The following is a 22,302-nucleotide window of genomic DNA, read 5'->3' as shown; positions in this document are numbered from 1 at the left end:
CCAGGGCCGGTGCCACCCAGCCTCTCCATAAACTAGATTTAAAAAAAATATTCTGGTATCCATATATCAAAATAACTGATTTCCTTTGTAATCCTAAATATTTTATGTGCATTTATGCATATTAATATATTTATATGTATTTTATTATATATGTTTAAAACATTATTATGAGTACACAGGTTTCATCGAACTGTCGAAGAGTTCATAACACACACACACACACACACAAACCTTTGGGCTAGAATATGCTTCACATCCTTTTCCCAGTCTCTGTCTACAAAGGAATTATCTATCTTAGCCTTCTCAGGAGGTTGTGCCCCTTTCAGGAGGGCTGGTTGTTAGACTAGGAAATATATACATTTTACAAAGGAGGAAACTGAGGTCTAGAAACTTTGAAGTATCTCTTGCCTCTAGGATAAAATATGATTTTGTCCATTTGTTATTTAAACCTTTCTCAAGTTGACTCCCTTTCTGGATTTGTATTTCATTATTCTCCTTTCCCACTTTATAGAGGAATGTCTTATAATTGCTGTACCCTTATTGCAGTTCACCATCTTCTCCCCACCCCAATCTTTGCCCAGACATTTCTCCCATTTCCTTCTCCATTTTGATCACTCTCCCTCATCTAATAAATCAGATGCCACTTTCAATGCAAAGCCCATTTCACATCTCCTTATTTTTTTGTGTCCTGTTCCTCCACAAATTAGCTTATACTTATTTATGTATCTTCCCCTTGTTGTTGGTGTTATTCAGTCATTTCAATCATGTCCTATTCTTTGTGATTCCATTTGGAGTTTTCTTGGCAGGCAAAATAGAGTGGCTTACTATTTCTTTCTTCAGCTCATTTTATAAATAAGGAAACCAAGGCAAACCAGTTTAAGTGACTTGCCCAGGGTCACACAATTAGGAAGTGTCTGAGGTCAGATTTGAATTCAGGAAGATGAGTCTTCTTGACAAAGCTTGGTACTCTACCCACTATGCCACCTACCTGCTCATCTATCTCGTTAGAAGAATGTAATTTCTCTGAGGGCAGGAACTGGTTTTTGTTGTTGCCTCTGTATTTCCTCAGTGTCTAGCAAAGTGCCATAAAAATCACTGTTTTTTGTATGAATGAATGACTAACTCATAGTCACACAATTATGAGTCAAAGGCTGAGGTGGAACTAAAAAAGCTCCTGATTGTCAAAACTTGAGTAATTTTTTTTAATAGCTAGATTTTAGGCAGCCAAAGCAATTCTTTTAAAAGACTAAACAAGCAATAAATATCCAAGTTCTCCCCTTCTTCCCAGAACTCATAACACACTTGGACTTGCTCCACAGGAGCTGTACCTCCTCAAAGAGGACACACAAAAAGTGTCATGTGAGTGAGATTTTTGCACTGGGTGGGAAGTTGGACCAGATAGTTTTGAAGGGCCCTTCCCACTCTTTTTTAAAAAAAATCTGTGACTCTATATGACCCTAAACATACCAAGTGGAATTGTTTCTTGAAATGGAGAGGATATTTAGTTGATGCATTGCCAAGAATATTACAGTGTACATATTCTCAATTATGAATTTCTCTAATATGGATCAGAGAAATATTCATAACTATCTTTGAAAATCTTTGAAAATCCGCTTGTGGGGAGGAGAGGGGAAGCAGTGGTGAAAGAAGGAAGGCAGTTCACCATGAGGGAGGGGGCAGAAGAGAGGCAACTCACCCTGGGGGAGGGGGATAGAGGAGAGACAGCTCACCATAGGGGAGGGGGGCAGAGGAGGGGTAGTTCACCATGGTTGAGTAGAGCAGAGGAGAGGCAACTCATCATGGGGGGTGTGGGGTAGAGGAGAACTGAATGCATTGTTCTTTCTATTCAGATCATATCAATATTACAATTGCACATGACATCTAGAAAGTCACTTATCATTCAATTCAATAGTCTGGGACATGACCAAGATGCATGAGATAAACATAAAAGGCCATTGAGCAGCCAAAATCTGTACAAGGATTAAACCTCAAGCACATTACTCACAGGAGAGTACCCTCAGGCTCTCACTCAATTCCTATTACCTATTTTAAACAGAATTCTAACAAATTTCTCAGGTTTCCAACAATTTCTAAGGCCACAATAGAGTAGAGGCAGGAATCTTTAAGGGGTGGATGGTAGTGGCTAGCAACAAATGGTGATGGCTGACAGTTGGTGGGGTCATCTTAGGATGGGATAACAGTATCTATGGGGCCATACAGTGATGGCTTATATAGCTTGATAACTCAGTGGATAGAGCACTGGCTTTGGAGTCAGGAGAATAGGAGTGCAAATCCAGCCTCAGACACTTGACCCTTACTAGCTATGTGTCCTTCAGCAAGTCATTTAATCCTTATTGCCTCGTATCCAGGGTTATCTCCAGTCATCTGGATGCATATCTGACTTACTGGATCTAGATGACTCTGAAGGAGAGATTGAGGCTGGTGACTTAGCACAGCACCCCTTCACTCAAATCCAATTCATTTGCTTGTGATGACATTACCTCTCTGATGTCAAGGTCATTTTTGAGAATGAATGAAAAACAACTGACTAGCCTGATGACTCAGGATCATAAATTTGACCATTATTATGTAGTCCAATATAATTTTGTGATCTGTGGTATTTTATATTATAGTTCAATATAGGCACATTTATGACAGACATAAAGAAAAAGTTAAAATATTGTTTGGTGTCCTTTTTCCAGAAGGAAATAGGTATATAAAATGTATAATGTAAAAGTTTGTATCATATATGGTTCATTTTTTAAAAAATTTTGATAAACTTCATTTATCTGGAAAAGTAACTATTATGAAACAGCTTCCTTGATGATGGCAGTTAACTAAAATAATCTATGCTTCAATTTCTTTCAGGAAACAGCTTAGGAGTCACAAAATGCACTAAACAATTTCCCAAGGGCAATCCTACCTGTTCTTTTCTTTCTGTCCAATTCTGGGCCCAGATCACTGTGAGATCTACAGTCTCATCAGTATGATTATTCCCTCCTTGAATATAAACTGCAGCCCCCTTCCATACCTATTCATCTTGTCTGAATCTTATACATGTCTATCTTTTAATAAGGCAACATTTTAGTTTTCTGATAGAAGTTTTAGCTAAAAGTTTCATAAACCTGGGAAAAGGAACTGATGTAAAGTGAAGTGAGCAGAACCAAGAGACCCTTGTACACATAACAGCAATTTGGAAACTATAGTGAACTGTGAGTTAGTTACTCTGATCAAATTCAAGACAATTCCAAAGGACCCATGATGAAAATTCTCTTCACCTCAAGAGAGAAGTAATGAATTCTGGGTGCAGAGAAGCATATTTTTAAAGCTTTATTTTTTTGTTTGTGTGTGTGTGTGTGTGTGTGTGTGTGTGTGTGTGTGTGTGTACATGTTTTCTTTTGTAACACAACTAATATAGAAATATGTTTTATAGGATTTCACAAGTTTAATCAATATCATCTTACTTTCTTCTCAAGATCTGAGGGAGTATGGAGTGGGAGAGTATTTGGAACTTAATTTTTGTAAAGATAAAAATATTTTACAAGTAACTGGATAAATGTAATGAAATTAATAAATTTAAAAAGCAAAAGTTTCCTAGAAAGAAGGAAAATACTATTTATCTTACACTCCATGGAAAAAGGAAATATCCCCTTTGTTAAATTTAAATAGAATTATATGTTGTTACTGTAGAAATAACCAAAAAAATAAGGATACTGAGAAGTAGAATATAATTTTATGACTAGTTTTATGAAGACACTGCTTCAACTGGGATACTTTGAACACTATTAACACTGACATGTACAAATCACTCTTTATCTCTCCATAATCCTTCCCAGCCTCCAAGTTGACAGAGTAAGATAGGAGTTTATAGTAAAAGATGGTATATGTGAAGTGATAAGCACTTCTTTATTTGAAAGAACTCAAGGCATTTTATATTGTCTTCTCTGTGTTGAACTAATGGGTGGTAATATCATTACCAGTTTTGAAGATGGGGAGATTGAAGAGATACTAAATGACTTAAAGGTTTTTAGTAAAACCAGGGAAATTGTAGTATACAAAGGTCATGAGAAAAATTCATAGAATCATAGACATTGAGAACTGAAGGAGGAAAGGTCCTCTTTTTAGAAATGAAGAAATTAAGACTAGAGAGATAAAGTAATTGCATAGGGTCATAGAGCTAGGGAGGAATAAAATCAGAATAACTTCCTCAATTCCAGAATCCAGTCTTTTGTTTTTTTTTAAACTATACCCATCAAAGGAATTCAGGATTGCCAAAATTTCTCACTATACAGATTAATCACTGCATTTTGAAGACTTAAGTTGGGCTGTGGTACATTAATCACATTCTAAAACAGGAGATAGGCTTTCCATTTTCAACACCACTCTCTAAATATCCACTGGCAATCTATGAACTGGTCCTGATTACTAATTGGTATTACTTAAAACATATGTTAAACTCTTTGGATGTTGGGGCTGTTTCATTCATTGTATTAGTACCTTCAATGCCTAGCACAGGCTTTTAATGAATATTTATTTCCTTGAGAGGAAGAAAAGCTAGCTAGTCAGGCAGACAGATAAATAACTTATTTAGATAGAGCACAGCTATGTAGCATAGTGTAATATATGTTCCAACCTCAGCCACTTCCTACCTGTGTGATGGTAGAAAAGTCACAACTCTGTTTGCCTCATTTTCCTCATCTATAAAATGAAATGGAGAAGGAAATGACAAACTTCTCCATGATCTTTGCCAAAAAAACCCCAAATGGGGTCTTGGAAAGTCAGACACAACTGGAATGACTGAGCAATAACAACACAGACATGTACATATGTAGACATATCTGTAAAAAGAGTAGCTTTGTATGAATTGTGCGATTTTACATATTTATTATATATATATATATGTATAGACTGCACTGGTAATTTTTTTATAGCTCTACAAGTTAATCTTCATGTAAAAGTATGAAATAGTATTTGCTACTATGAAAGGCATCATGATGTGAAGTCCAGGGCAACTGGACTTCCAGTCAGGAGATCTAGTTTGAATCATGCCTTCCAAGTTGTGTGCTCATAGTCAAGTTTCATAGGAAAATAAAACCTTAAATCTGGAGCTCAAAGCTCTTAAAGGCTATCTAGAATAGTATGTTTAACAAATAAGGAAACAAAATCAGGAAGGTTAAGTGACATGCCCATATTCACCTGACTAGTAAGGATCAGATACAGATTCAACTCTGGATCTCTTAATCTCTCTTTGATGATTTCCTTGTCTACAAAATGGGGGTAATAATACCTACTACCTAAAGGATTCATCAGAGAAATTTTTGAGTGAAAAAGAATATAAGGAAAACTGATGAACAACCCACATGATCCATTGGTATCCATCTAATCAAGGGAAAGCAAGGAAGACCCCTGGGTCATTGTAATGAATTTATGGAAGGATATTGGAAAGAGTTGCGATTTGTAACTAGATGGGAGAACATACAGAGATTACTTAAACCTACATCTTGATGAGAATACCCACAACTAATGAAATCCCAGATCCATTTCTAATCCAACCACAAGTGTGTGTACAGAACCCTCTGCTAGGCACTGGGAGTATGTGACCTCACAAGGTTGTTCTGAGGGAAGTATTTTGCGAATCTTAAAGCTCAATATGGATTGCTGTCATCTAGAGAATGGATTATCCCCTTCCTTCCCTATTGGCATCAGTCATGTGCTACCAAACAGGACTCTGCATATTGTGACTGATATAAATCACAGAGTGAAACTACTGGCAAAGACCAAATAATGATGAGTAATGTGAGAAAAGGGGAGACCAAAGGAGAAGAAGACAGAAAGAAGAGAAACAAATTGGGAATAAACTAAAAGAGGAATTGGTCACACAGGGAAAGAAGTATTAAGAATAGCTTTTCCAAATTATTTGCTATTTTTGTGAGTCAGAGGCTGAAAGAATAGCATTACACATAATTGGAGGAATGTTAAAAAGTCCGAACTACCTAATTCAAAATAAGGGGAAAAAGACAGACAACTAAAAGTAGAGAAAGAAAGGAAATTTAATAAGGGATTCATGAAAATACATCAAGACAATCTTTAGCAAGAATTGACAGATAAGACTTAGACAGATAAGATAAGTATTGTCTAAATAGACTATATATTCCAGGAATATATAGGAAGTCATTTTTCATTGTCTTTGCATTCATCCCCTCTTTTCTCCCTCTTCCACTTCCATCAGACCTAGAACAGTGACTTTTGTGTAGGGGATTCTTAATGTTTGTCAAATTAAATAGACCAGAGGCAGCTAGGTGGCGAGGTGACTAGAGCACTGGCTCTAGAGTCATGACAACCTGAGTTCATATAGACACTAGCTATTTGACTCTGGGTAAATCACCCTGACGGATACAAAAACAGACAAAAATTAAATAGAAAATTCAAGGAAAAATCTAAGTGTCACAGGCCCACAAATAGCTGACCAGGAGGTTGAAGATATGGTGAAATGGTCCAGTGGTCCAAATATCTGATGGAGCAATGGAGATGACCCAATTTAAATAATTTATTCTGTCATTGATGGGTACAAGTTCTTACAAGACAGCATGACTAAATATGAATATGAATTTTATGTTAGTCAAAAATCTTTCAGTGTTTCATGGTTTGGACCTTACAAGTCCACTAAATTTTCCTCTTGGAAATATTGATGAAATTCTTAGCTAATCCAATAGGTTGATGATCTCAATTGAATGGATGTATGAAAGAAAAGAATATGTCAATCTTCTTTTTTGCATGTAAGTTTTAGAAGGTTTGTGTTTAAAGGTACCTTGAGGAGGGTACCATTTATTGCTTGTCTCTGTATTTCTCTAGCACTTAACAATGAATGATACATAATAGCTATTTAATAAACATTTGTTGTAAGGAAAAATTAATTAATAGCATTCCTCCCATGGTTATATTCCATATTTTCATTTTAAGTTAGTTATTTGTAACTTGGAATACATTTTTCCATAGAAACAATTTTACATGTAATGTTTAGGCTCACAGCTTAGTGCACAAAAAAACAAAAGTTCTACTGAATCCATAATGTTCCTGAAGTCTTCCACTAAAATCATCCTCTACTGTCTCATTATAGTGTAGAGATAATCTTGTATTTTTTAAAGTTGTACCAGAAGAACATGAGCTTCAAAGACTTTGGATCTAGATCTGAAGTCATACTGGGTATATAGGAGCCACCTAACAGGAGCAGCTTAATCCAAGAAGATTGTCTACCAGGGATGAATTTTATTGGTCACAGTATTTCATGAAGCATGGAGGAGTCACAAGCATATATCTCTATATAGATTACCTCCAAAGATCAATAACTTTTAAAGATGTTCCCTATTGGCTCTAGAAAAAAATGTAAACTTATTTGCCTAATGTTTAAGTAACTTCATGAGTTGGCTCTAAACTTCATTTCCAAGGCTAATTTCACTTTAATCTCCTTCCCAAATTCCATGTTCCAATAGAAGTGGACTACTCACTGTTTCTGGATTTTAGTATTTCATATCTCATTTCTGTTCATTTGTACAAGCCATTACCCTTTTCTCAAAAGTACTCTCTTCAAGTCTGCTCAGAGTCTTTATCTTTTTTCAAAGCTTAGTTTCAAGAAGCTTTTCCCCAGATCCATTCTCATTCCCCTAAGTTTTGAGAAAGTATAACTTGGTTTTTTTTTTTGTTAGATTTTTCAAGGCAATGGGGTTAAGTGGCTTGCCCAAGGCCACACAGCTAGGTAATTATCAAGTGTCTGAGGTCAGATTTGAACCCAGGTACTCCTGACTCCAAGGCCGGTGCTCTATTCACTGCACCACCTAGCCTCCCCTCTTTTTTTTTTATCTACAGGTTCTGCCCTCCTTTTCCATAATAGAAGTGGGAACCCTGGAAAGATGGGGGTGTTTGGGTTTGTCCTTCTATTTTTAGTGCTTCTCGGTGTACTTTGCACATACTAGGTACCTCACCTATGTTTGTTGAATTAAATTATCTATTAAATAAAATTACATATTCTTGAAACATTGAACAAACAATACTTGAAGTATAAAACTGTAATCATAGTATTATGGTAACTCAGCACCATAAATAACAATATTTTAATGGGGAAACTTGGAATGTTGGAACTTCATCCCCTCTCATGCCAATCTCTCATTCCTTCTCTAGCTTTCCTACTGAGCAGTGTGAATGGGACCCACTCAAAATGGTTCCTGTGTCTTAGAACAGGATTTCAATTAGGATAGAAGGAAGGGCTAAGGCAAGGGAATGGCAACATGCAAAGATGAAATTTATAAGGTTGTCAAAAGGTAAGCATTGGTGTGGGGGGCTCTGAGGTAAGAACCAGACATGGAGACTGAGAAAGGAGTAAGGAAATAAATGACCAGTGATTACTTGGGATGAAGGAGAGCAGAAATTGGATGGAATTATTCATTCAAGAAGGATTTGGAGGCAAAGGAATTAGGTTAAAATTCTAGTTCTTCAACCCATTGACCTTGAGTAAGCATTTAAACTCTTTGTGTCCAAGTTTTTCCATCTGTGAAAAAGAGAAGTTTGCACTTGGAGAAGCCTCTAAGCTTCCTTTCAGCTTTACATTGATGGTCCGATGAGACAAAGTATCAAAGGAGGAGGAGGGAGTGGAAGGCAGCAGAAAGATCCATAACAACAAGGGGTATGGAAAAGGAGGAGAACAGGGAAAATCACAGGAATAGTAAAGAGGGAAGTAAGGCTTTTTAAAGCAACCACCTGGTTATTTCCAGAAAAGGGTGAACATAAGTAGGGCATCCATAAATTGAAGCCAACCTGTATTTCAGAAAATATCAATGTAAATTGCCTTCCATTTTTCATGAAATGAGAATATTTCAACCAAAAGTCAAAATGTTCTCATTTTCTCAAACTGAGTTTAAGTAATTATTTAAAATTTAATTTAGAAAATAATTTTTTTTAGGTTTTTGCAAGGCAAATGGGGTTAAGTGTCTCGTCCAAGGCCACACAACTAGGTAATTATTAAATGTCTGAGGCCGGATTTGAACTCAGGTACTCCTGACTCCAGAGCCAGTGCTCTATCCACTGCACCACCTAGCTGCCCCTAGAAAATAATTTTGAGTCAGCTGTGAGACTTTGATAGTCAGGCCAGAAGTTCCAAGCTTTGAGAAAAGCAAAAGAAATTCATCTCAGCATGAAATATATGCTAACAATGTTCCCTGCTCATGTATCTGATTTTAAAAAAGCCATAAGGAAAAAATCAATACCATATCTGAGATGGGGTTTTCAGAACAAGGAGTTGTCAGATAATAATGACAAAGATACAGCATTAACACATTTCTAGACAGAGACCAATTATGATAGTAAAGAATTTCCTATACTTCTCTTGGCCTTTAACCTTCAAACTGTTAGTAAATCTTTCGCTACTACTGTGCCTTAATAAAACAACAATTGAGTGGGAAAACAGCTTACTACATTCTTAAAACACACACACACACACACACACACACACGCATGCATACTCACATGCAAGCAAGTCATTAATTGATCCAGCATGTTGGCAGTTCTAGAGAACCCTATTAGACAGGAACGAATATTACAATGGACTTGAGGTTGAATCAGAGACTGATTTTAAGTCTCCAGGCAGGGGCAGAAGCTAAGAAAGTATTATGCTTTGGTTATTAAAATCTTTTTTTTTAAAGTCATGAAGGGCCAGTTCTCTTTCCAACTGCATAATCACTGCCACTTTCCTACCCAAATGATTAACTATTACTAAATTATATTTGGTTTATGAAAAGTGGAAAAAAATTTAATCATTGTTTACTGAGAAGTCATACAATGTAGTGTATAGAAAGCTAGAATTGGAATTAGGAAAACTTAGGCTCAGAAATTCATAGGAAGACCTATGAATCAGAAATCTGTAATTGGAAAGGACTCCAAAGAGCATCCGGGAGAAACATCTCATGCTACTGATAAGAGAACTGAAGCCTAAAGAGGTGAAGTGACTTGTCCAACATGGAAAAGGTGATAAGCATTACAGGTAGGAATTGAAACCAAGCCTTCTGATTCCCAAGACAGCACATTTTTGACTGTCAATCTCCAGTGATTGAGAAGTTGCTAATCCTCTCTGGGTCCAATGAGCAACAGTGGAGGAAGCTTGCATATCTGAAGTTCCCTGAACTGATAAAATCATGTCCATATGAAAACAAACAAACAAAAGTGGTTAGAACTTTCCTGAAGAGAAAGCAAGCCCTAGAGCATCCTTCCCAGGTGCCTCTTTCTAGCCAGTAAACAATCCCTTACAAGAATGCATGCTAAATATTTTTTAAGGTTTTACAGAGAAACCAACTGTTCTAAAATAAAGACCTCTTTCCCCTTCATTCATTATTCCACAGAAAAATGTGTGTTAAAAGACTTGAATTTTCCCCTAAATTTACTAACCTATTTGCTTCAAAGAACTTTCCTCTTGCAAAACAGCTGGTTTTAATTACTAGGTGAAAACCTACAGCATATCTAAGTAATAAGTGATATTTTTCCCTTTGATGGATATGGGCCCTTGAATTGGAAACCTGCCCTTGTAGAAGGTATTTTGTGCCTGCTTTTTCTTTCTGTTGCCTTTCCCTGCACCCCCACTCCTTTCAGCTCATATCCCACTTTATATACTCCACTCTTTCATATTAAAAAGCCTTTTGAAAAGAAGATCTCATGTTTTTTAAGATGATTCCAAGGTTCAGCATGTGGGGTAACATCTGACAACCTGATTCCTACTTGCCTTTGGGGAATTGTGTGTACCCAGTGAGGGGAAGGGGGGGAGATAGGGTGTCTTAAGGCATCACTTCATGGGCACATATAACAGGTGCTATTTTGGGATCCTGGGGCCAGGCCACTAAATCTGAATACCTTGTCAAGCCTGGTTTGTTTTTCTGTTCCTCCAAAGGCAAATATTGTTCATCTGCAACTCTACCTGCAAAAGGGAAGCATGCTGCCTCAACTGTCTCCTGCAACCATGAGGCACTAGCCCTTCCTAGCTTGCGATGAACTTCTCACCACACCCGGCTCCCAAGCACGTCAAGCCCTCCATCCTCGGCCCAGTGACAACATACAGCAAGTGAGCATAACTTTATCTCTTTCAAACTTTCCTCACTTGCATCATCTTGGAGTTATTTACAGTCGGGTCTGCGCTATCAGCTTTCCTGCTGGACCGCTGAAAGACAGCACTTCCAAACCTTATTTACTACCTGCTCTAGCCCGGGGGTGGGGGGTGGGGGGGAAGAAAACACTTAATCATCCAGAAAGAAATGAAACACAACCTGAAGGAACAAGTTCACCTTGGTGCGCTGCAGGGAGAAACCCTAACCCCTAGATACCGGCATTGTTGGCTCAGGTGTAGCTCTCTACCTGATGGCGCCCAGTGACAGCTAAGCCAGCTATCAGAGCCATCGGTTCCAGGACTGACAGTCTCCAGGGAGAACCGTCTCCTGTCGTGGCCCCTTCAAAGCCGGGTCTTCTTACCCAGAAAGTTTCCTCATCCCTTTCCAGCCTTTCCTTGCTACTCTTTAGAACAAACTCGAGTTCTCTCCAAATCCAACTCTCTAATCGCCCTACCGTATCCCCCAGGTGCAAATAAGCTCTCAGGAAAAAAAGGCCACAGGAACAAGCAAACAAACAAGCGAACCCCAAACTTAAAGAGGCGCAGAGAGCGAACAGCTTTCAGCGGAGGATCCACTTTCCAGACGGAAGCAGGAGCTGGAGTCTCCATCCCCTGCGCTTCCCTGCCGCCCCCACCCCACCCCCACCTCCAGCCCCTGCCTGCCTCGTGCCCTGCCGTGGGCTCACCTGGATGGGACATGGTGGTGGTCTCGTTGGTGTTGGTGCCCACGTTGTAAATGACCACGGCCGTGGCATTCTGCATGAAAGCATGCCGGATTTTGTCCTTCTCCGAGCAGTTGCCCTTGGGGATGAGGGCTATCCAGTGCTTGACGTGGGCCGGGACGGCGAACCTGGTGTTGGGGTCGCAGGCCAGGCGCTCCTGGACGGAGCTGGCCATGGCCACCCGGCCGTGGGCGTCCAGCTTGGGCGAGTGCTCGCCGTAGCGGCCGCACTCGCTCTTTTCGCTGCGCAGCTCCCCGGGGGCGCCCGGCGCCCCCGCCGCCGCCGCCGCGGCCGGCGCCCCCGGCTCGATGTAGGTGATGTTCACGAAGGCGGTGTACCATTCCTCCTTCTCCGCCACGGTGAAGTCCAGACACAGCAAATGCACGAAACAAAAGGAAAGCAGCCATGTTGAGAGAGCCAGACTGCGGCACGCTTGGATGAGAGACATTGCCATCTTTCTCCTCCCCCGGGCGCCCCCCCTCCCCGCGGTCCCCGCCCCCCCGCGCCCTCCCCCCACCCCCGTCCTCGCAGTCTCCGTCTCCCCCCCACCCCCCGCCCCGCCGCCGGGCTCCCGCTCCCGCTCCCGCTCCGGCCGCTGTCGGTGCCCAGGCTTCGAGGACGCGCGGCTCCGGCGCTGGGTGCTCAGCGGCCGGACAGCGGCTGCTTCATGCTCCCGGCTCGGGCGAGGAGGGGCCCGGCCCGGGGTCCGGCTCCGCTGCCCGGCCGGAGGAGGCTCGGCAGGGCCAGGCAGCCGCTCTGCGGGTCCCGGGGCCGCTCTCTCCTCTCCACGGACATGTACCGGCGGCGGCGGCGGCAGCGGAGTGGGGGAGAGCAGCCGTCTGGGGGGCTCGGGGGGAACTTGCCCACAGCGAGGAGGAGGAGGAGGCTGCGCGTGTATGTTCGCGTGTGTGTTTGTGTGTCTGTGTGGATGTTTTCGCGCGTGTGTGTGTGTGTGTGTGTGTGTGTGTGTGTGTGTGTCTATGTGTGATGTGTGCGCCCGAGGAGGAGCTTAATGTGATGTCAAAGCTCCGGCTTGGCTTTAGCCAGCTCGCCTTCCTCCTCCTCTCTTTCTCGACAGCAGCGACACCTTCTGGGTTAATTCGATTTGGAAAACGGATCAAACCCCTACTGTGGTCCTGGCTGCTCTACAACCCTTCAGCAATCTTTAGTCTTAGTTGCCTAGGCACCAAGAAGTAGCTATTACACCGCAGACAAAATAAAAGGTACCAGGCACACGAATTACTATACTGAAACCCCTCAGTCAGCTTCAAAGTGGCATGCGGATAAGCCGCTCTTCTCTCCAGCCCAACTCCTCATTTTGCAGGTGGGGGGACTGAAACCGGAAAAGGACCTATCCAAGTTCTTGCAGAAGGAGCAGAGATGAGATAGCAATCTCACCCATTCCAGGATCCTTTGCTGCCCTTCCAAGCATTGCATCGGTTATGTTGGTTTTCCTATGGACAACAATCTATTCTTTGTGTGCATATGAAAAGGAAACTGAATAAGATCTCTGCTCTTTTTGTTTCTTTGTTCTTCTTGTCCTCATAACTTCCAGTGGCAGATTTCCATATCCAGGGGAAGGGAAGTTTGTTATTCTTGTTTATAGGGCAACAGGGCAGTTGTAGTTAGAGATTATAACGGGGTGATCAAGTGACAATCACTCTAGATTTGTGTTCTTGAATATGTGTGATATTGGATATACTTGGTCAAGACATTATTAAAAATGATATTGGCTATTCTGGCGTTCCTTGTCACCCCATCGCTCTTCCTAGCATGATGCTACATTCTGTTCATTATCCTTAGCTTTCTTTAGCTTTGAGCATCTCTTCAGTCTCTGAGGACCAAAAGCACCAGTGTCTGATTACTAGGAGGTGGGGATGGAAGGTGGAGAGGGATAGGAGGGTGAATAACCATTGTGCTTAATCTCCCCTACGATGTGCCAAACACTTTTACAAATATTATTTTATTTGATCCATACAACAGCTCTTCAAGGTAGGTGCTGCTATTATTCTCATTTTACAATTTGAGAAGTAAAGTGACTTGTCCATAGTCAAACAGATAGTAAATGTTTGAGGCAGGATTCAAACTCGAGGCTTTATTCAAACCCAGTGCTTTATCCACTTGCTTTATTACCATGCTGCCCACCTTAAATTATATGTACCTACTTATCCATTAATAAGTTAGACCGCCTGACAAGGTCTCTTGCAACTCACAACTCTTAAGAAACTTCATTCCTCAGTCAACCATTGAAAATATGATTTTGTGGAAAATTACATAGATTCTAGGCTATTGAATTAGAAGTTACCTTGAAGGTTATCTTGCTCATTAGACTGTGAACTCCTTGACAGCAGAGGTTTTCTTACCTAGCTTCGGATCCCCAGTGCTTAATATAGCTCAGGGCAAATAATTTTTGTTGTTGTTCAGTCGTGCCCAACTCCTCATAACCCCATTTGAAGTGTTCTGGGTAGAGATACTGAAGTGGTTTTCTATTTTCCTCTCATTTGACAGGTGAGGAAACTGAGGCAAACAGGGTTAAGGAACTTGCCCAGGATCACATAGCTAGGAAGAGTCTGATGAAATTTGGAAAGATGGGCCTTCCTAATAACTGCAAGCCTAGCCCTCTATCCGCTTTGCTCCCTAAGGCAAATAATAGGTGCCTAATAAATGTTGGTTGAACTGATTTAATTTGCCCAACCGTCTCATATTTTATATGGGGATGAGTGAAATTCAAACTGACTCACTAAATAGTAAGATGCAGATTCAAACCCAACTCCTTTGACTCTAAATTTTATGATCTTAGCATGATACTACACTCTGTTCATTTTCCATTTTAAAATATAAGCATTATAGGGGCTATTTGGTTTAATATTTGAATTAATATCTCTAAACAACTGCTGCTTGGCATCCTGGGGCTCAGGAACCAATAGAGATTGAAAAGAGTCAATGACAAGCTGTAACATTGTCAACAATTGATTCTTGGGGAGTTGGGGGAATGGAGGGAAGAGGGAATGAATACACATAATTTTAGTTTAACCTGTATGATTAATATTTCCTCCATGACTTTAAATCTAGAAAATCAACAAAACAATAAATTAAGCTGTGATTTGTAGCATTTGCCAGTTTCCAAAGTGCTAATACTTGCTGAAAATTTAAGAACCATCTCTTGAGTTGGTTCAAGCTGATTTCGGCATAATCTGGAGAGAAGGCACTGTTCTTCCAGTCTTGGGACAAGGAAAAAACCAGAGGTTGTTAGCAGATTAACTAGAAATCTAAGATGTTACCTCTTCCTTGCTCCCCATGCTAAATCTCCCTCTTTCTTAGGAATCCAGCACCAAGGACTGGATCAAGAAAATGAATATATGAGATGGAGTGGGTGAAGACAAAATAGGAGGGAACAGGGAAGAGAAAAATCTGAGATGACTTCCACAATAAAATCATAAACCTTCAACTGTACCATAATCTAAGGAGAAATTACAAAATCAAGCACAAATTCAATGATCAGTTTCTCTCACCTTCAGAATCTACTGAGTGGTTAAGCACCATACTTTTATTAGTCTGGAAGCAACCAGGCTTACATGCCCCTTGTTCCATTTTTGTTGTTCAGTGATATCTAAGGGCATACAGGCTTTCTAATCAGCTGAAAAAAATAAGATATGATTGCCTTTGAATACCACCCTCCTGGTGATGCAATGGACAGAGCACTGGCCTTGGAGTCAGAAGGACAGACGTTCCAGTCCAGTCTCAGACACTTGACTTACTAGCTGTGTGACCTTGGGCAAGTCACTTAACCCTGATTGCCTGATCAGTTATCCTGATACATATTTGGTCATTGGACTCAGATGGCTTTGGAGGAGAAAATGAGACTGGTGACTTAGTTCAGCATCCTCTCATTCAAATCCAATTCACATACTTGTCATGGCATCCTTGTTGTCTTCTTCAAAAATGAATGACAAACATAGCCCGGTTTGTTCTGATTTAATTCTTCAGAGGGACTCATCATGGAGGCCTGGGTGGTTGCAGGCTTAAGTATGGTACAATGTGAACTATGAGTCTATTTTAACTGGATAAACTCCCAGCAGAAGGGAAGTTCCCTGAGTGGAAGGACTGTTTCATTTGTTGTTATTTTATCCCCCTCCCCACCCAGTTCAATGCTTGATGCTGAGCAAACACTTAATAAATGGGTGTTGAATGAATTAATCTATTATTTTCTGCTCTCTCCTGAGGTGCTATCTCTGTAGTTTGCTTTTAAGTATCCACTTTGGGATTTTTAGTGTTTTAAATTGAAAAGAATTTCTAAATGTCTTTCTGCTGTGAGATCTTTTAACCTTTTGATTGATCATATACTTGCTTGTATGATGTCTCCTTGGCACGGCATCTAGGTCTATTTGACCTTGGTAAATTTTTTTTTAAATTACATAGGATGGGAACTTTTCAGGAATTTGTCAGGAATATTGCCAAGAAAGCAAATGATTTATAGGGGTTTCACTGGGTGTCTTTTTTTTTTTACTGGTTTGGGGGAAGGGTATCTCTCAAATAAGGCTTCAGCTCTTGTGGTTGCATATTAGGCACAAAAAAAGCTTTTCTAAAATTGTAGGGAAGACTAAAATGCTTCTACAAGCAAGTGTTTATAGGAATTCTAAAAGTAGAAGTTCTTGAATGGGAGTAATGCTCACTTAGAATTATTGGTGAGCTTTCAAGCCTACCGTAAGTCAGGGATGAGCTAGTTTTCTTTGAGGAATAACAAAAAAAAAGTCTTCTTGTTATTTTGCAAATTTGGTGTCCCTCTCAACTTGATGTCTTTATTTTTTTTTAATTTTTTTTAACTCAATGTCTTTAAACAGGGGATCTTCTCCCTCTTAATCCATTTCTGGTTCTCATCGCTGCCTCTTAATACCTCTTGCAGCTTCCTTTAAATTTACATGCCATTCCTGTCTTCTCGTATTGCTTCCTTATCATACCTTCCATATGTTTATTAAATTTAAACATAAATATATACTGTAAACATACATATATGTTTACAAATTGTAAATAAATACATATATCTGTTTACACATTGTCAGCACATTACAATTAGTCATTTAAGCAACAAACATTTATTAAACACTTACTATGTACTAAGCATTAAGGATTTAATATGTCTATGTAACATCCAGTTGGAGATATGAATCTTGAGGTCAGGAGAGAAATTAGAACTTGGATTAGTGTATTGGAGAATCATCAGCATTTTTCTGAGAAATTGAGTCCAGGGGAGTTGATGAGATCACCAAGCAAAATCATATAGAGAAGGAGAAGAGAAGTGGAGGAGGCTCAGGACAGGGAGCTATGTAATGACTATGTTTGTCCTTTATTTTAGAAGAAGACTATGACATCAGGGAGGTTATGCCATGACAAGCACATGAATTGGATTGGGGGGGGGGCTGTGCTAAGTCACTAACCTCACTTTCTCTTCCAGAATCATCTGGATTTAGTGACCACATATGAATCAGGATGACTGAAGATAGCCTGGAATTTGAGGCAGTCATGATTAAGTGACTTGCCCAAGGTCACACAACTCGCAAGTGTCAAGTGTCATAGGCTGGATTTAAACTCCTGTTCTCCTGACTCCAAGGACAGTGCTCTATCTATTGCACTATGTAGCTGCCCCTATGTAATACCTACTGTTAGAAGGTGTGACCTAGATGATGATCTAGCAAAAGAGTTTGAGAAGAAGTATTCAAACAATAGCATGATCAGAAAAAAGTGAGGTCCAAAAACTTAGAGAAGAAAGTACTAAGGAGAAGATAGTGATCAACAGTGAAGGATCAGGTTTTTCTGTTTCTTTCTAACTTGCCCAAAGTCACACAACTAGGTAATAATTATTAAGTGTCTAAAACCAGACTTGAACTGACTTCAGGACCAGTTCCCTAACCACTGTACCACCTAGCTCAACTCAAGAAGGATCAGTTTTGATCAAAAGCCATTAAATCTGACAATTAAGAGATCACTGGTAACTTTGAATAGAGCAGTTTAAGTTGAATGTTAAGATAGAAACCTATGATAGAAAGTTAATCAAGTGAGGGAAAAGGAAATAGAGGCAATATTGTAGATGGACTTCTCAAGAATTTGAACCATAAGAGGGAGAAGAACAACAGGAAAATAGCTGGGATGGCAGGGATCAAATATTTTTATTTTGTTTTTAAGAATTGGGAAGACAAGGACAAGCTTGTAGAAAGGAGATAAACAGCCAGTAGACAGAACCCACATTTTCTGATCCAAGAACCATGAAAAGGTACACATAGAAGAGAGAGAGATGGGATAATAGAAGGTACATCCTATTGGAGCAGTGATACCTTTGTCAAGGTGACGAGCATGACTTGTGCGAAAGGAATACAGTTGTGATAATGGTATCTAATCTATATAAGGTAAGGAGAATGAGAGGATAAGGAACTCTTGGTTGAATGTCCTTGATTTTTTTAAGTGAAAGATTAGGCAAAGTTCTGAGCTGAGAGGGTAGGAAAAGCAAGTAATTCCTTTATATTATGGGATGTTATGTAGCTCTAGTGCTAAAGTCATAATACATATATAGAGGAGCGATGTCCAAATTTTTCCAGTAAGTATCTGCAAACTTTTCTCATCTACTTAACTCCTCTTTAGCCATTCTCTACATTAATCTGGTTAGATTTTCTTCATTCCCAAATTCCTTTTCAAAAAAATCTATTTTGCATTGTTCTGGTTATTACAATTCAACTAATCTTATTTCAGTTATGATGATACTTTGAAACATCTCACTTCTTTGTATCTCACTTTCCCAAAGAGATTGAACAAGATAACTTTCTAATAAGCAATTGTCTAGAGAATGATGACGTGCAAGACCTGGGTTCAAGACCTATTTTTGTCATTTATACACAAATAAATGGAACAAGTCATTTATCATTCTGGTAGTAGACTGTTTTGTCATGTAATTAGGTATCTGATTAACAAGTCCCTCAATCTTTTTTTTTCCCTAATGGATATTCTTGAATTTTTGTTCTTTCATATTAATTTGGTTTTGATTATTGTTTAGTTGTTTCAACAATGTCCAATTCTTCATGACCAACCCATTTGAGGTTTTCTTGGCAAATTTCTTGGCGTGATTTGTCATTTCCTTCTCTAGCTTATTTGACATATGAAGAAATTGAGGCAAATAGAGTTAAGTGACTTGCCCAGGGTCACATAGCTAGGAAGTATCTGAGGCCAGGAAAATGAATCCTCCTAACTCTAGACCAGCAACACTCTATTCACTGTGACACCTGGCTGCCCATTAATTTGGCACAATTGTATTAAAAAAACTGATATCTATTTAGAGCTTTAGAACTTGTAAAACACTTCATATGCATTAAGCATCATTGTCTTAGCCTCATGGCAACCTGTGAGTTAAGTTTATAGATGAGGAAACTGAGGCTTGGAGAGGGTACATTACAGTCATACAGCTGTTATAAGAGGAGAAATCTTCTTAACTATCTCCATTATCCCAACCTGCATCTCTGAGCAGCCTTCATTTCCTTTTAAATATTTTTAAAATTCAATTTTATTTATCAATTATATGAAGTAATTTAACTTCTAGAGTCATTGTTGTAGGATATGTGGTTGAATTCTCTTCAGGTTAGTTTAATTCATTTTTATTCGATCAAAATTGCTTATTCCTTATTCCCTTCTTTGTCCTTTGTATTTTCTACAAGAGACTCTTTTGATGTTCTTTGTTTGTTCTGATTCTCTTCTCTTCTTGATTCATTTTTTAAATGCTTTTTTGTAAAATGCTTTTTTTTTTAAAAAATTCTCTATCCATATGGAGGCTTATAGTTAATCTGATCTCATTCATAGTCTTTTGTCAGAATTCCTTAAATTATCATTTATTTCATTAAATAAATTTTCATCCATTTCCTTAGCAAACATTTCTGGAGCCAAATAAATTGACATTTATTAAGTTTCTATTGAATCATTTTTCAGTCATGGCTGACTCTTCATGACTCCATTTGTTTTTCCATCTTTTTTTCCTTTTTTTGGCAAAGATACCAGAGTCATTTGTCATTTCCTTCTCCAGATCATTTGACCGATGAGTAAACTGAAGCAGAATTAAACAACTTGCCTGAGATCACACTCTCACTTCTAGTAAGCATCTGAGGTCAAATTTGAACTCAGGGCAAAAAAATCTTCCTGAGTCCAAGTTTAGTACTTTATCCACTGTGTCACCTAATTGCTGCTATATGTAAAGATTAACTTCAGACTGACTTATAGTCATTTAATCTATCCACACTCTATTTAGAAGACTGAGTTTTCAAGAAGATGCAGCATTTGACTCAATCGAGAAACATTAAATTTGGGGATAGTTATTATTTTATTTCTATGGAGAACTGTTGAAAAAGTTAATTCCCTGTACCAGTTCAGATTGACACCTTCTCTGCCTAGAGCTGCCTAGATGAAGTGACTTGTTCAGGGTTACATAGCCCATATATCAGAAGTGGGTCTTAAACCCATGCATTTCTAGAAATTTCTAGACATCTTTCTGTTTACTACCCCATACTGTCTTAAATGTAAGAGGGACAAATAGAAAATCTGAAAATGGGGATCAAAAGTCAACTTCCTAAGTACAATATGAATATCTCTCTACATGAGGTACATATGAATGTGTTCTATAAGCTTTTGGAGGACTGAAAAGGTCAGTATAAGAAAATTGTGTGATGGGTTAGTCAACAAAAATTCATTAAGGTTGCATTAAATAAGTATGGAATACATGAAATAAAGAGGTGAGGGCTCTAATGTACTCTGCCTGGAAAAACAATATTTGGAACACTTCAGTTCTAGGCATTACATTTTAGAAAGATCATTGATATACTGGAAGCCCCTCCCCTTTGTGAGATTCTATGATTCTGTGGAAGAGCTCCATCACCATAAGTAGTTAGCAATTTTTCAGTGAAAAAAAATGTCAAATCTTTGTGCTTCCTACTGGTGCCAAATAAAGTAGTCTACAGAAGATCAGGGGTTAATATTAAGCTATCTTTCATCAACAAAAAGGTATAATTACTAAACTCCTAGACTAACAGATTGGCTCTCAAAGGATAAGAGAAAGTAGCCCAAGAATCTCAAATCTCAGGGGGATAAGCCAATGGTCCAGAAATGAAATAGTAATTAGGAAATTATTAGTGATTGTGTTCAGTAGATATGTCTTCCTTAGCATGACAAGGTACAACTGATCTGAATGCAAATATGAACTGAGGTTTTACTATTTTGCAAAAATGTATTATTTTCATCATAACTTTTCTTTCTCTCATTGTCTATTCTGTTTGTTCATCTGTAGTTTTCATGTATGTTTTCTATTCTGGAAAATGAACTCCTTCTGAATGTATAGTATTAATACTATATAACTGCATAACACAATTTGGTAGGTATAGCTTAAGTGCCTACTATAGGTAGAACTCTGAACAAGGTACTTGGGAAGATACAAAGTTTAGATTAGGCAAGTTCCTGTACTTTTGAGACAGTCATCAAGGAATTAAAAAAAACTATCACAGACAATTATGATTCATAGTAACTTTTCTGATGCTTATAGTCTAACAGAGTTATCTAAAACATAGGGAAGTTAAATGACTTGTCTAGGGTCATACAGACAATATTTGTCAGAGACAAAATTTGGACTCAGTCTGCTTGACTCCATGGTCAACTTTCTTATTATATTATAGCTCTTTAGCAAGGAATTCTAATGCTATTCAATGAAATATAACCTCCAAAGGGAGGAAGTAGATAATCAACTTGGTTTGCATGTGAAACATATTTCTAATTCTGGGCAACACATTTGATTTTTTTAAACAATATTTTATTTTTTCCCTTAATTACATATTGTGAATTTTTTTAGCATTCGATTTTACAAGATTTTGAATTCCCAAGTTTTCCCCTTCCCTTCCCTCCCATTTCATGATAATAATAGGTATTTTGATATAGTTTATATATTATGTTATCATGTGAAACATAGTTTGATATTAATTTCAACTGTGGAAGAAGAAACAGATCAAAAGGAAAAAATAACCAAGAGAAAGAATAAAGTAATTGAAAAAAATATGCTTTGATCTACATTCAGAGTCCATCAGCTTTTTATCTGGATATGGATAGCATTTTCCCTCATGAGTTCTTTGTGCTTGTCTTGGATCATTATGTTACTGAGAAGACCTGAGTCATTTATAATTGAATATCATACAGTGTTGCTGGTACATTGTTTTCCTAGTTCTGCTCATTTCATTTTGCATCACTTTGCATAAGTTTTTCCAGGTTTTTTGGAAATCTTCCTGTTCATCATTTCTTATTGTGCAATAATATTCCATTACATTCATATACTATAGCTTGTTCAGTCATTCCCCAATTGATGGGCATCTTCTCAATTTTCAATGTTTTGCCTTCATGAAAAGGACTCCTATGAATATTTTTGCACAT

General features: G+C 38.7%; 1 protein-coding gene across 3 annotated transcripts in view; it reads right to left on the bottom strand.

Annotated features, from left to right (window-relative positions):
- RNF150 (ring finger protein 150) overlaps positions 1-12,328 on the bottom strand; it is a 329,973-nt gene extending 317,645 nt beyond the window's left edge. For all 3 annotated transcript variants that reach the window (XM_074229254.1, XM_074229255.1, XM_074229256.1), the window contains exon 1: positions 11,827-12,328. In XM_074229254.1, the coding sequence (XP_074085355.1) occupies positions 11,827-12,316 (490 nt within the window). In that variant the 5' untranslated portion in view covers positions 12,317-12,328. The remainder of the gene's footprint in view (positions 1-11,826) is intronic.
- Between the last annotated feature and the right edge of the window lie 9,974 nt (positions 12,329-22,302).

The sequence above is a fragment of the Macrotis lagotis genome, chromosome 3 (genome assembly GCF_037893015.1).
Source record: "Macrotis lagotis isolate mMagLag1 chromosome 3, bilby.v1.9.chrom.fasta, whole genome shotgun sequence".
In the NCBI taxonomy this organism is placed as follows: domain Eukaryota; kingdom Metazoa; phylum Chordata; class Mammalia; order Peramelemorphia; family Peramelidae; genus Macrotis; species Macrotis lagotis.
This window is presented reverse-complemented; position numbering and strand designations above follow the sequence as displayed.